The 15680-nt window shown below is 42.1% G+C and overlaps 1 protein-coding gene across 1 annotated transcript in view; it reads left to right on the forward strand.

The window, feature by feature from the left end:
• The window catches only part of DOCK5 (dedicator of cytokinesis 5), a 216535-nt gene that overhangs the window by 162521 nt on the left and 38334 nt on the right, over positions 1 to 15680 (forward strand). The window contains exons 30-38 of the mRNA XM_082842361.1: positions 1096 to 1174; positions 2371 to 2471; positions 4831 to 4889; positions 5196 to 5350; positions 6119 to 6204; positions 8458 to 8617; positions 9404 to 9444; positions 9995 to 10085; positions 14270 to 14389. Of these exons, the coding sequence (XP_082698487.1) occupies positions 1096 to 1174; positions 2371 to 2471; positions 4831 to 4889; positions 5196 to 5350; positions 6119 to 6204; positions 8458 to 8617; positions 9404 to 9444; positions 9995 to 10085; positions 14270 to 14389 (892 nt within the window). The remainder of the gene's footprint in view (positions 1 to 1095; positions 1175 to 2370; positions 2472 to 4830; positions 4890 to 5195; positions 5351 to 6118; positions 6205 to 8457; positions 8618 to 9403; positions 9445 to 9994; positions 10086 to 14269; positions 14390 to 15680) is intronic.

Below are 15680 nucleotides of genomic sequence, written 5' to 3' on the forward strand. Positions count from 1 at the left end.
CTCCTAACCCTGACCCTGACCCTGACCCTGTTCTGTGCCTCTGCTCACGCTGCTGCTTCTACCTGCAGTGTCTGCCCCATTGTCTCTGGCCATCAACATGCCTCCCATTCCTTCAGGTCCTTCTCAAATGCCATCTCCAAAGGAAGCCGTTCTGATCTGGATATCATCTTCTCTTCTTTTGATTTCCCCATACCTCTTTGACACCCCCTCCTAGAATTTTCCATATTCTTTGTTGGGTCATGGTTCGATTTACAGGTTGCAAATGATCTCACCAAGTTGTAGATTTCTTAAGACCAGGAACCATTCTTTCAAGGCAGAACCTAAGCCAGTGCTTTGCAGTTGCTGATCCTCAACAAAGACTTGTTGAATGAAAGTAAAATGGACTGAATACAGATACTAAAAGAGATTCAGGATTTTTTTTTTTTTTTTTTTTTTTGCCGTACGCGGGCCTCTCACTTCTGTGGCCTCTCACGTTGCGGAGCACAGGCTCCGGACACGCAGGCTCAGCGGCCATGGCTTACGGGCCCAGCCGCTCTGCGGCATGTGGGATCTTCCCGGACCGGGGCACGAACCCGTGTCCCCTGCATCGGCAGGCGGACTCTAAACCACTGTGCCACCAGGGAAGCCCCGAGATTCAGGATTTTTAAAGAGCTAAATAAAGTAAATCATTATGATAAGCATTTTTGTTAACTCTTGGTGGTCCTGTTACCTGATTAGAAAAACCCTTCCCAATTATGTACAGATTAGAGAAACAATTGCTTCCGAAGTCCTAGACTTTAAAACGTAAGCATCACGATGGAGCAAAAGGAGCCTTGGTCTGAGGCTCAGGAGCCCTGGCTTGTCCCCTGAGCTGTACCCTGAACTGGCTAAATTGTGATGCAGCCGTGAACTGTGCTAGTAGTCAGTTCAAGAAACTGATCTTCAGTGACCTTCTCTGTAGAATGTGCTGTAGTTGGTCTGTAAGGACCTTGATAGATCTAAAGGTCTTAGACTGCCAAGTCCAGGTTTGATTTGCTTTGGCTTTTAACATAGATGGAAAATGTTTCAAAGAGCATGAAGTTGCCTTCTTTATCCAGTGTGTTTTTCCTCCCCTAGGGTTTTCCTCCGTGCCATAAATCAGTTTGCTGAGGTTCTCACAAGATTCTTCATGGATCAGGCAAGCTTTGAACTTCAGGTAAGCATGCGACTCACCTAGGAGTTCCTTGAATTCTCAGCCAAAGCAAGAGAACCGTTTCCTTTTGGAAAACATCGCCTCAGATTTTTTATCATAACACAAATACACACAAACACACCTGCTTGCAGGTAGGCATGCAGGTATTCCTCTACCTACAAACGGTTTAGTGTCCAAAGAGCAGTTTGTATAAGTACCTGTTTGAAAGTCCAAAGTGATAGCAAAACTGGTGATCACTTGCTCCATCTTTATTCATTCATTCATCCAACAAATATTAGAGAGTTATATGTACAGGGCACTATTCTAGGCCCTGGTGAAGGCAGACAAGGTCCTGCTTCCGTTACAGGGTACATTTTGTTGGTGATGTGCTTTTGCTGTGATATGGCTTGCGTTTGTATCTATGGAACTTTGGAAGTAGAGAGTCATAAGCAGAGGAGATTATATATACATATTGCATATACATATACATGTTTATGTGTGTATATACATATGTTTTTATATGTGTGTGTATATATATCAAAATGGTTATATACGTGTGTGTATTTATACACACACACACACACACATAAGTACCTATGCCAAAATGGAATCAAGCTGTACAGTTCTTTGGTAACCTGTTAATCTACTTTATTTACTTTTTCTGTGATCTTTTCGATGATAATAAATATTTTCACAGTATTTTTAATGGCTGAAATACAGTGCATTGTATGACTGGACCATGGTTTACTTAACCGAACTCTTCTTATGAGCATCTAGATTGTTTCCATTTTCTGTTATTATGTTCAATAGCAGTGTGAGGGCCTTCCTTGTTTTAAATATTCTTTTAAATACCCATAAATATGTTACCAGGATAAAGTCCTAAAGTATTTACTAGTCAGGAATTTGGCACACTGTCAGGGCTTTTGATAAGTATTGCCCAACTACTTACTATAAATAGGTACACTTCTTGGCAACAATTTTCCTTTATCCCAGGAGTAAAGACAAATATAATAGTTTGGGTTATTTTTAAAAGCTTGATATTAATAAAGCATTAAATAATTGAAACACAGGAGAGAAAAGGAAGTCCTGTGGATTTTATTTTGGATTTTTTTCCCGTTAATTTCTGGCGAGTGCATTTGTACCATGTGGCACTGTCTTATTATGACCCATATTAATGTGATTTTCTGTTTCTTTTCACCCACATTGTTAATTTTGAACAGCTCTGGAACAATTACTTCCATTTGGCAGTCGCTTTTCTCACCCATGAGTCCCTTCAGCTTGAAACCTTCTCACAAGCCAAGCGCAACAAAATTGTAAAAAAGTAAGTGTCCTCTTAAACTTGCTTATGATTGGGAAGGTGATTCTTCCATTTCTATTTGGAGCAGGAGTTTTGGTATCCCAGAAATTACTGTTCAGTGGCTACCTGTGTTGTTAGTGAGATAGGTCTTAAAATAATCATTTAATAGACCTCAGATTTCCCCAGATTCACATCTCTTCTCAGGGGCCCATTCATTTTCAAATCAACCATCACATTCTATTACAGCATCTCTACATAAAGAGACACTGAAGCCAGCCAGTCCTCCCATCACCAGGAACAGCTGCCATCTGCTGGCAGCTTGTACAAATGGCAGGCATAGTGCCTCTCTGTCTCATGCTTCACAGAGCAGACTCCGTTGGCACCATTGGTCTACCTCCCAGTTTCAGTCACTTCAGCAGAGGAGCCAAGAGTAACACATCACCTAAAAACACCCTCCAGATTCCTGGCTCAGAATTCAAAATGGACCTTTGTGCAAGAGTGATGAGAGATTTAGGGAAGACTTTCATTGCTTTCAGCTCAAGTCTGTTTCGAAGTTCATTGAGAGCCTGGGAACTCAAAGGCTGTGTAATTAAATAGAACTTGAGAAATTTATCATTTGAAAGCTGTGAATTTTAGTTCTGTTCCCCTGCTAGCATGTCTGGGACTCTAGGCAAATTATTTAGCATCCCTCTAGCTCCTCCCTAAAATACTAAGATTGATGGCTAAGTGATTGAGATTTCGTGATTGCACTTTCAAAGATAAAAAGTAAAACCTGTTTTGTAGATTTCCTTGTGGGGTGGGTATCAAGAGTTATTTGATTTTTAAGATGGACACCTTAATCTTATTCTTTAGAATACTGTAGATGACATAACTTCATTCAAGGATGTATTTGATTTTGGTTAAATGACCATAAGTGAAATGAGTTGACACCAGGTCTGATAAATAAAGTGGCTAGTTGGGATTAATGATTCTGGTTTTGGTCAAAGGAAAGTGTGACTGTAAGTACAATCCGTGTAAAAATATATATGCCTATGGGCAAAGATAGACCTTAGGAAATAAAAACATTTATATTAAGGCTATAGGAATGTGAATGAATTTCTTTTCAAGACTTCTCTGATTTTTAGTAAAAGCATCAACAGTAATATTAATAAGCAATAAGAATAGTTATCATTTATTATCTATTATGTGCCGGACATGGACCACATATGCTTATATAATAATAATAAAATTAGCTTAGGTACCTTTGTTAAATAGCAATAGTAAGAAAAATTTTTCGATATGATTTTTATACTGGCTTCTGAAGACACTTCCAAAGCAAGAATTTGAAAAAAGGATGTTTGGTGCAGTAGTATCATAAGTAGAAAACATAGAACCGTGCTGGCAGGGTAGGTCCTAAGTCCATATTCTAACTCCTTGGGAACATTTACAGCATCTACTTTTGACCCACCCTATTCCTATTTTCTAAGCCTCCAGCTTCTGATACGGTATATGGTGTGGGGCAGCCCTAGGCATATGTATTCTTTAAGAGATTTTCAGGTGACTCGGATTCACCTCCGCCCAAAAACCACTGTCTAGATCAGTGCTTCTCTACTCTTTTTTCCTCCATTGTCAACTCCTGTAAGGAGCCTTTTTAGAAAATGTTTTTCTAATCACACCCCCCATGAAATATTAATACCACAGATACACCATATATCAGTTTATGTACTAAATGTATATCTGTACTTTATACATAAAAACAGGAAGCTTTTTTTTGCCCCCATGGACCAATTTTCACCCCTTCAGGGATACTGTCACCCCCACTGAAAATGTATGTCTAGAGATTCCCAATGTGAGTGCTTTGAAGAGCGTCCTGGTGTGGATAAGGGTTACTCAAATATAAGTATACAAAGGCCAGCCACATTACTGTGTAAGTCATCCCTCATTCATCTTCCTTTTCTTTAGTGTTTGTTGTGTTTTATTGTATTGTTTTGCTTAAGAGCAACCAGAGTGTTTCTCGCTCTTCCCTCTTCAATAAAGTTTGTTAATCTCATTTTGTCAGTGAGTTTTTGACACTTACTTTGGTCTTCCTCCTGCTGTGAAAGTCCCCCCACCTCTATGTGGCTCAGTTCTTGGGGGCTTTTTTTAGGTATCGACCACATCTCCTTGTGGGATCTTAGTTCCCTGACCAAGGATTGAACCCTCACCCCCTCCAGTGGAAGCACAAGCCATAACCCCTGGACCACCAGGGCAGTCCCTCGCCCACATCTCTTAATGTGATTTTGCCTCGAGACCTAGCTTAATTGTGACCTAGAGGAGCACAGGCTCTTTTACTTCGCTCGTCATTGTATTATGTGTTCTCGTTTCCACTGCACATCTTTCTCCTGGTTTATGATCTCCTTCCTAGATACGGGGACATGAGAAAGGAAATCGGCTTTAGGATCCGGGACATGTGGTATAACCTGGGTGAGTGTATAACCCAAACAGGCCCACACACCACTCCTGGGCGACACGCATCCCACGATGAATTCTTTTCCATTTTAATTCCAAGAATCCTGAGATTGATTTCTCTGTGTGTCTGGAAGCGCAAGTTGACTTGTCGGTCTCTTACGACATCACATGTTATCAGAAAACAATATTTAGTCACTCACTTCTGAATTGATTTACCCACATAAACTTTTTCTTTTCTTATGGGCCCTGTGGAGGAAGATTGTAGCACTTTACTTCCAGTGAAATTATTTTTTTTCATGTCCTCACTTACTTTCATTTCAGGTCCCCACAAAATCAAATTCATCCCATCCATGGTGGGTCCCATTCTGGAGGTCACACTGACCCCCGAAGTAGAGCTCCGGAAAGCCACCATCCCCATTTTCTTTGATATGATGCAGTGTGAGTTCAATTTCAGTGGAAATGGCAATTTCCATATGGTAAGGAGTGGTGGACCTGTCATCTTACTAACGCACGTAGAGTCAACTCTCATTTATTTTCTTTCTATATAGAGAAGCAGTAGCCTGAATAAAACAAATCAAAGGTGATCTAAAAACTTCTTTTTTTGCATTTTATTTTGTAAAGCAATTAGTCATAGGATCAGATATTCCAGCCAAGGCTCTAGGAGCAGCCTTTTCTGCTGCATATGTTTCCTAAAGAAGCACTCTTATCTCTGGATAATTAAAATTTGACTTCATGCAGTTTAGTCCTATCTCTTGCAAATATTGCAGTGGATTGAGGGAATGGTGCAGGGGTCTTTAGCTTTGAGACCTTAGTCTGCCTGATATATTTTTCCTATGCTTCAATTTCCTTCAATATCTATACAGTATATTAGTATTGAATGGAAGATTTTGCAGCTATGAAGCTCTGCAGAAGCAATCCCACTGTCAAGACTTCGACAGGAACCAAACATAAAATGGAAAATTAGACTCATTCAGCTATTTTTGTATGCATAGTTGGATTAGATGATAATGTTTGGGGTAATTTTTTTCCATAAATATAAAGCAAAGGACAGAGTAGCACAAGGCTGCTTTAGAAAGTTTTGATATTAATGGATGATGTGAAGTGGGGTCTTCCTCTATGTATGTTGGAATTAGTTTACAATTCAGTAAAGGGGTTGGGTCAAATCTAGAAAAGTTGGCTGGATGTCTTTCGTGTCCTCTTCTGAGAATGTGGCATTCTCCTGGAAATTCTGCCTCTGCTTTCAGTTTGAGAATGAGTTGATCACAAAGCTGGACCAAGAGGTGGAAGGGGGAAGAGGAGATGAACAATACAAGGTCCTTCTGGAAAAACTGTGAGTATTTCAGAAACAAAATCTCATGTTGATGGCATCATTTAGTGATGGAGAAAAACAGGCTTCTGCTGCCCTTACAGACCAGTCGAGTCGTCTCAGCATCCCTGGGGTCACCACCATGAATGGTTCTCGGGGGGTGGGGGGGTTCGTGGAGTTTACACCATCCCCTGCTGACATTTGTTTATCTGCTGTGAGTCAAATGTTCATGTTTTTCTGGCCAGCCCGGCCCTCGAGAACAGAGCAGATTGAGGAGAGAGGGAGATGGACAGAGTAGTGGCATTTTGCCCGGTGTTTGAAATGCTGAATTTTAACAAAAGTGCTAGCACCTCTAATTATGGCTTCGAAGCAATAATTTAAAGGAGAAGGGAAAAACATTTCAAGGTCCACTTTACTTTTAAGAATACCTTATGCCCTGTGAAGGATGTCTGAGAACACCAGGTACAGCTCCAGCCCTTTTCACTGCCCTCCGCACACCCCAAGCCAACACATTCATTCCCTCCCTGTGCTCACGTGATCCCACTGTTCCCTTTGCCTGTCACCCTCTGTCCCTCTTACTCTCCTTTGCATGTATGGAATGACAGTATAACAAGAGTGGTTAAAAACACTTAGATGTTGGAGAGAGAGATTGTGCTTCAAATCCCGCTTTCTCCACATACTGGGATTTTGACTTTGGACGGATGCTCTAACCTATACCACGCCTCTTTTTTTTTTTTCTGGTCATCTACAATGATAAGATCTGTATTTTGGTGAGGATTAAATGAGATGATGCATTAACACAGTGTCTGTCACAGAGCTCATGCTGGACAAATGTTGGCTGCTCTGGTGTTCATTACTGTTATTATCTGCAGATCTTCCCAGCATCCTGGGTTGTAACTACCCTAGACTGTTCATTTCTTATGTTCTCTGAACTTTTATGATATTGGCCACCTCTGTCACCTGTTGATTGGGTACATGCCTAAGTCTTTCTGGGATTTACCTGCTTTATGGACGTGGTGGGCACTAGACTGAGCTGAGGATGGGGACACTCCCAACTCTGTTTTTCATTTTTCAAAGATTTTTTTTAAGGAACCAGCACACGGGGTACTCAGAAATGGAACTGATGACTCGTCTATATTTTAAGGAACTAGAAATCCGTCTTATTTTGTTTGTAATGGATGATAAGATCGTTTGTTGATCTTTTCATCCTATATCCATTTGGTCTCCCTGTTTGAGATTCAGACCTTTCAATTTATCACTTCTGCAGTTCTGATCTCATACGGGAATTAAGTGCAGGTGTTACACACACACACAAACACACATTTACAAGTGATAATAAAACTACACTTTAAAAAAAAGCCTACAGTTGACTTTTCACATACAGATCTGATTTTTCCTTCATTCTTCTTGGATCACGAATGCAGAAAAATATGACTGTGCAAATTTCCAGTGCTCAAGAATAATTCTAGAGTCTGGACTAATGCTTTGAACCCATTTTTTCTCCTGTTCCCAAAGTTTTCTTCTAATTGTCTAATCTGAGAAGCTCCTATAGAAGCTTTGCTCTATTTGGGTCCAGAGGGAGAGGATTTAGACCAAAAGTTTAATCTCCATCTACCTATTTACAACTGTGCATTTTTTCCTGAAAATAACATTTTTTTAAACATCTTTATTGGAGTATAACTGCTTTACAATGGTGTGTTAGTTTCTGCTTTATAACAAAGTGAATCAGCTATACATATACATATATGCCCATATCTCCTCTCTCTTGCGTCTCCCACTTTTATCCAAAGAGCCACATGTCTAGCAGTGTAGTAGGTTCCTCTAGGCTGGGCATCAGTCCAAGATTCTCCAGAGTTCCCTCAGGATGCCCTGAAGTGCTAGGCCTTAGGGAGAATAAAGACAGAGAAAAGATGGTCCTTTCAAATAAGTAGAGAGATCAGATAGCACACACAAACCTTTTGGGCAAAGGTTCTCATTTCTGTGGTATTGACAGAAGACAAAAACAAATACAAATAGAAATTCAAAGAAGGGCATAGTGGGCTGGGATCCTCAGTGATGATAGGGCTTGAGCTACAGACCTAAAGAAAACGTAGAACTTGAGTAACAGCGAGGAGCCTTGTAAGTGCAGGAGCCAGGCTAGCATAGACTGGAGTTACAAGGGAGGTGTATGTGTCCTAGTCTGGCGCCACCTGCTGCCAGGACCATGGACAGCGCTCGTAGGCGGTGCTGGCGTCGCCATGTGGGACGTGGTCATTTGTCTCTATCTCTGCCCCACAGGCTTCTAGAACATTGCCGGAAACATAAGTACCTCTCCAGCTCCGGAGAAGTATTCGCGCTCCTGGTCAGCAGCCTCTTAGAGAATCTCTTGGACTACAGAACCATTATCATGCATGACGAGAGCAAGGAAAACCGCATGAGCTGTACCGTTAACGTGCTGGTACGTGCCACGCCCCTGGGATGGCGAGAGGGCAGTGCCCGGCCGCCCCTGCACCCCATAGCGCAGCTCTAAGTAGATCCGGCAGAGACAAAGGTCCCCTGGGACCACCTTTCCAGAGTCTGTGTCCTGCTGAGTCTAATTGGAATGGCCAACTCAACTTTGAACTCACAGATGCCAGCTGCCTCAGGGGTAAATGTGGAAACAGGGATAGAAAATGCAACATAAGCTCTTGACTCAACTCTCTTACCGAAGGCCATCCTCAGCCTGTTTCTCTGTCTTGCTTTTATGTTGCTCTGTCTTGCTTTACTGTTGGGATTATTCGACACAGACGAAAATGCATTAAAAACAATATACCATGAGTAGAGAATTAGTCCATGAAATCCTCTAGGTGGTGGAACCCTGTGGTCTTGCCTTTCCTTAGACAGTCGTAACTGGCAACACAGACTTCAGAGGTTTAGGCCGCCATACACTCCTCTTCATATAAATCAAGAACCTACCACCCCTGATTCCCTGAGAAAACAGAATATCAGGTGACTTGGGGATGACCCACCTGTCTATTCACCTAGAAGGTTCCCTCACATTTCCCAGAAGCAGGGTCCTAAAAGAATTCAACTTTTCTGCTTTATAAATTGTCACTTCCTTATTTTGTTGGGGGTATTCGTTAAAGGGAAAGAAGAAAGTCTTTGGAAAAGTGACACTTGAAAAGTGCAAGTAGTGGTTTGTCCATTGTTGTGGCAAGCTCATCGATAATGGCTTTGTGTTGGTATTTTGTGACTTTTTTTGTAGAATTTTTACAAAGAAAAGAAGAGAGAGGACATCTACATAAGGTAGGCGGAAAGAAGTTTCTGCTTTTGCTGTTTATGTCAGGGCTTTATGATTTATTTCTCCAATAAATGAAAACAATAAGCCCCAACACCATGCTTGCTGCTTCGAGAGACACCAGAAAGCACGTGATATGCTCCCTTCTTCCTAAAAGGGTAAACGCTTTAGACAGAAACACAAGTAAGTACAATACGAGGAAGTGTAGAGGGAGGATCGTGTCGGGATTCCAGGAAAGGATAGAGGGCTGTGGCCAGGTGACCAGGGAAAACAGCACAGGAAAGACGTGAAATTCACCCTCCGTCAAGGACTGTTAGTCCTTAGCTCTCATGAGCTTCCCAAAGGGGACTGTGACGTTAGAAAATTTTTTTAAACATCACTGCCTTAAACGAAGAGTACAGAGTAGCACAGGTAGAGTAGGAAAGACACACAGGCAGGAAGCAGCACAAAGACTTAAGGAACAGGAAGTAACTATTCCTGCCGCCTGGCTGTGGCATGAGCCAAATGTCCCATCTACTCCCTGGCAGCAGAATGCCTCCTTTCTCCCATTCTGACCAGATACTTGTACAAGCTGCGGGATTTGCACCGGGACTGTGAGAACTACACCGAAGCTGCCTACACACTCCTCCTACATGCTGAGCTCCTGCAGGTAAGTGGATCAGGTATGCGGTATGTCAGCCATCCAGCCCTTTGGGGCCGCATCCTGTATGATTTTGATGGGAAGGTTCCCTACTCAAGGAGGACCCTTTTATCCAAGAATGTTTTTATACCTTCTAAATAGGCACAGCTAGTTTTTAGACCAAGGTTGGGAAATTTTCCATTATTATTTATTTATTTACTTACTTTTAAATTTATTTTATTGAAGTATAGTTGACTGATAGTGTTGTGTTAATTTCTGCTGTACAGCAAAGTGATTCAGTTGTACATATACAGACATTCTTTTTCATATTTTCCATTATGATTTGCCACAGGATATTAAATACAGCTCCCTGCGCTCTACAGTAGGACCTTGTTGTTTATCCATTCTAATCCCAAAGTCCCAATCCATCCATCCCCCCCTCCCTCTTCCCCTTGGCAACCACAAGTCCGTTCTCTCTGTGTGAGTCTGTTTCTGTTTTGTAGATATGTTCATTTGTGTCGTATTTTAGATTCCACATATAAGTGATGTCATATGGTATTTGTCTTTCTCTTCCTGACTTACTTCACTTAGTATGATCACCTCTAGGTCCATCCATGTTGCTGCAAATGGCATTATTTCATTCTTTTTTATGGCTGAGTAATATTCCGCTATATATGTACCACATCTTCTTTATTCACTCATCTGTCAATGGACATTTAGGTTGTTTCCATGTCTTGGCTATTGTAAATAGTGCTGCTTTGAACATATGGGTGCATATCATTTATTTAAAAATCCTGAGGAAGCAGAGCACAACTTACAGGTTGCTAATACTGACACTGTAATTGAAAAAACAGGGACTTTCCTGGTGGTACAGTGGTTAAAAATGCACCAGCGCAGGGGACACGGGTTCGAGCCCTGGTCAAGGAAGATCCCACATGCCGCAGAAAAACTAAGCCCGTGCGCCACAACTACTGAGCCTGTGCTCTAGAGCCCGTGAGCCACAACTACTGAACTTGCATGCTGCAACTACTGAAGCCCACGAGTGCGCCTAGAGCACGTACTCTGCAACAAGAGAAGCCACCGCACTGAGAAGCCTGTGTACCTCAACGAAGAGTAGCACCCGCTCGCCACAACTAGAGAAAGCCCGTGCAGAAATGAAGACCAAATGCAGCCATTATTAATTAAGTTAAATAATTAAATATTAATTAAAAATAAATTTATTTATTTAAGAAAAGAAAAAACAAAACACACGTCAATCAATATGTGTAAAACTGTAGAGAAGTGAGCTGTAAGTAAATATGGAACTGTAGAAGTACTATCCTATTTATACTGTCTCACTGAGGAAATTATATTGTGCCATGGATATAAATACAACTCTGCATCATCAATCCCAAATAATTATTTCCAGCTCTGACGACTCCTCCAGCTTACTGTTCTGTCAACGTCAATCTCTGAATGACTAACAGACAACTCAAACTTAGCGTGACAGTAACAGAAGCTGTTCCCTCCACTGTCCTCCTGGGTCCGTCCCTTCCTCTCCTTTCTCCCCATTTCACTGAAGGGCACTGACATCTAATAAAAGATGCTGTTCGTCATCATCTTTTACTCACCCCTCCCATATTCTGCACAAACAAGAATCGTGGACCTTCTGTCCAAAACCCTCCCTCACCCCATCCACTTTTCTTTCTTTTTTTTAATTGAGAAAGTTTGTGCTATAACATTAGATCTCCAGGGCTTATTTATTTATTTTTAAAATGAATTTATTTATTTATTTATTTATTTATTTATTGGGTCTTCGTTGCTATGCGCGGGCTTTCTCTAGTTGTGGTGAGTGGGGGCTTCTCCTGTTGCGGAGCACAGGCTCTAGGTGCACGGGCTTCAGTAGCTGTGGCACGCACGCTCAGTAGTTGTGGCTCGCGGGCTCTAGAGCGCAGGCTCAGTAGTTGTGGCTCACAGGCTTACTTGCTCCGCGGCATGTGGGATCTTCCCGGACCAGGGCTCGAACCCGTATGCCCTGAATTGGCAGGCAGATTCTTAACCACTGCACCACCAGGGAAGTCCTCCAGGGCTTATTTATCTACTAGTGTCAAGTTTATACCCTGAAACAATCTTCCTCCTATTCCTCCACCCTGCAGCCCCTGGTAACCACCCTTCTACTCTCTGTTTTTACAAGCCCTTATTTTTCAGATGCCACATATAAGTGAGATCGTACAGTGTTTGTCTTTCTTTTCTAACTTACTTCACTTTGAATAATGCCCTTAAGGTCCATCCGTGGTGTTGCAGATGGCAGGATTTCTTTCTTTCTCATGGCTGAATAATATTCCATTGTATGTATATGCCACTTTTTTTTTTTTTTTTTTTTTGCGGTATGCGGGCCTCTCACTGTTGTGGCCTCTCCCGTTGCGGAGCACAGGCTCAGCGGCCATGGCTCACGGGCCCAGCCGCTCTGCAGCATGTGGGATCTTCCCGGACCGGGGCACAAACCCGTGTCCCCTGCATCGGCAGGCGGACTCTCAACCACTGCACCACCAGGGAAGCCCTATACCGCTTTTTTATTCATTCATCCATTGATGGACACTTAGGTTGTATCTTGGCTAGTGTGAATAATACTGCAGCGAACACGGAGGTGCTGATGTCTCTTTGATAGCCTCACCCTATCCACTTTTCTTTATCTCCATTGCTACCATCTTGGTCCAAGTTATCATTTTTAGCCTCCTACTACATCTCCCTGCCTCCATTCTTGTCCGTAGCAATTCATTTTCTTGTGTAGTTTAAATTTTATTTTATACCTAAAGAATACATGTATATTGTTCTAAGCTTTGGAATTAAGAACTGGAGTCCTCTGCTTCACCACCTCCCCTAAGGCAGCCATTCACAGTTCATACTCAAGATTGGGGCACCAGAAAGCTTATTGTATGTGGGTTAGGGGGAAGGCTTGTTGACTGTGGGATGATCCGAAAGAAACCAGTGTCAGTGACTGTAGGTCTTTTCGTTTGTGCTGCTCAGAAAATTCAGCTCTTCTATCCTGGCATAAGGTATGAGGTGTGGTTGCCACTTTTTCCCCATAGAGCTACTCAGTAGGGAATGCTGTTTATTAAGCAGAGTCCACATTTTCATCATTTCCGCCATTTTCATCATTGGTATGAGATCCCATCTTGATCACGTACTAAATCACTGTATGGAGGGTCGGGGGGAACCTCTTTCTAGATTTTACATATTCTGCATGGGTCTCTGTCAGTTCATGCACCAGGACCACACTGTTTCCATTATCGGTATGTTTTATGACCTAGTAGTTTCTCTTCATTCCTCTTCTTTTTCAGAGTTTTCCACCTTCTTCCTTTTTGTTTATTTTTACATGACTTCGGAATCATGAAATTTAAAAATTAATTTAGGGGAGAATTTCCATGTTTATAAAATAGCATGTTCTTATCCAAAAGCATGGTATGACTTGCCCTTTGTTCAAGTCTGCTTTTGTGCCCTCCTCCTGTGGTGTATTAACATTTTCTGTGTAGAAGTCTTGAATATTCCTTGTCATGTTGATCCCTAGATATCTTTGCTTTTTAATTTAATTATGGTGAAATACATATAAAATTAAACTTACCATCCTAGGCATTTGTAAGTGTATAATTTAGTGGCCTTAAGTATATTCACATTGCTGTGCCTTGGTATCTGATCATTTTGGGTTTTTTCTTGTAGGGGTCATTTCTTCTGTTATCTTCGGCACGGTTATTATTTATATGAACTCCATCTCTAAGTTATTTCCAAATATGTTAATTTTGACCCCACTACTTAATTCTCTCCTTATTTGTGGTAGGTTTTCAGTTGGCACCCTTTGTGAATGGATTGATTATGAAGAATACAATCGTTGCTTTCACAGGATAGTTTTACCCCCTTTTTTGCATTTTTATACTGCCGATTCCTCTCTTTTATCTGTCCTGAGTGGTAACCAGTACAACCACAGTCATGATGGTTGGCGGCCTCACCTCATTCCTGACCTTCATGGGAATGCCTTGAGTGTCCATTTGGCATGCAGTTGTTTTGAACCTGGCATGTGTATGTATATGCGTGTGCAATTTTTGTGTTTGATAAATCATCAAAAATAGACGATTGAGTCAAAGGTATATACAAGTATTTATGTGAATTTTTGCAGCTGAATATTTGTTACATTCATTTCCTTTCAATGAATTGATGTGTTGCGTGTGTGTGTTTTTCAGTGGTCTGACAAGCCCTGTGTACCCCATTTGCTTCAGAGGGACACTTACTATGTGTATACCCAGCAAGAGCTTAAAGAGAAGCTGTATCAAGAAATCATATCGTATTTTGACAAAGGCAAGGTGAGTGTTGGGTGGTTTGTTTTTGTGTGAAGGCAAAGGAGGAAATGACCCGCAATACTTACACACTGCAGTTCTGATCTTCACCAGCCAGAGTTAGCGCAGAGACCCCTACAAGACAGCCCTAACTTCAGACACCAGCTGCAAGTTCAGGGGTCCCCAGGCTACCCACATTTCTGACCAATTGACTATAAATTTGGGGAGGGAGTGCCTCTGGTTCCCCCCCTCGGGTTTGATACTATACTAGAACAACCAACAAAACTTGGTAAAATGCTGTTCTTAATGATTACAGTTTTATCATAAAGGATACAAATCAGAACCAGCCAGATGAAGAAATACACAGGGCAAGGTCTAGGAGGGTCCCAGGTGCATGGCTTCTCTGTCCTCTCCCTGTGGATTCAGACACATCACACTCCTGGCGAACTGATGTGTTCGCCAGCGAGGAAGCTCATTTGAGCTCTGTGTGCAGGGTTTTTAATTTTTTGTTTGCTTTTTTTTGCCGCACCACACGGCATGCGGGATCTTAGTTCCCCTACCAGGGATCGAACCCACTCCCCTTGCAGTGGAAGCGTGGAGTCTTAACCAGTGGACCGCCAGGGAAGTCCTGTGTGCAGGGTTTTTCTTGGGGTGTCGTTGTATTGGCTGGACTGATTGAATCATAAACCACATGAATAAACTCCATCTCCAGCCCCCATCTCCTCCCTGGAGGTCTGGCTGATGCTGTCTAGCTCAAGGCTCCAACCCTCTAATCAAATGGCTGGTGGTTCTGGCGGAGGCGAGCCCCCCCTGCCCACCGTGAGTCACCTCTATCAACTCCCGTGTGGTCTGAGAGGTCCACCATGAATAACAGTGACACTCCTGTCACTGGGGAAATTCCAAGAGTTTAGAAGCTGCCTCCCAGGAGCTCAGAACAAAGACCCGCCAAGTTCTTTATTATGCAACAGTGACTCATAACTTACGCTTTACTATTCCCATGTGTATCTTTGAATTCTGATATTTTTAATGGGAGAGAAAATGAATAGATTAATTAAGGTAAGAAAAACAATAAACAGAGATGAGTTATCTTGAGGACACATAACCCAAGGGAGACTACAGTGGGCAGCCGAGAGGGCCTCACTCTCTGTAACCTTAATTGTACCTTTTACATTTTGCTAAGGGCCAGGAGCTAGTATAATCCTTTTCAGTGCATTCTTTAGAGCTTGTTAGCTAACACCTGGGGCACATCCCATCCCCAGGTCGCTGCCTGCCCGACACCTTAGGCTGTACGTAACAAGCAACTTAAATGCCTATGAGG

Source organism: Leucopleurus acutus (assembly GCF_964270905.1).
Source record: "Leucopleurus acutus genome assembly, chromosome: 7".
Lineage (NCBI taxonomy): Eukaryota > Metazoa > Chordata > Mammalia > Artiodactyla > Delphinidae > Leucopleurus > Leucopleurus acutus.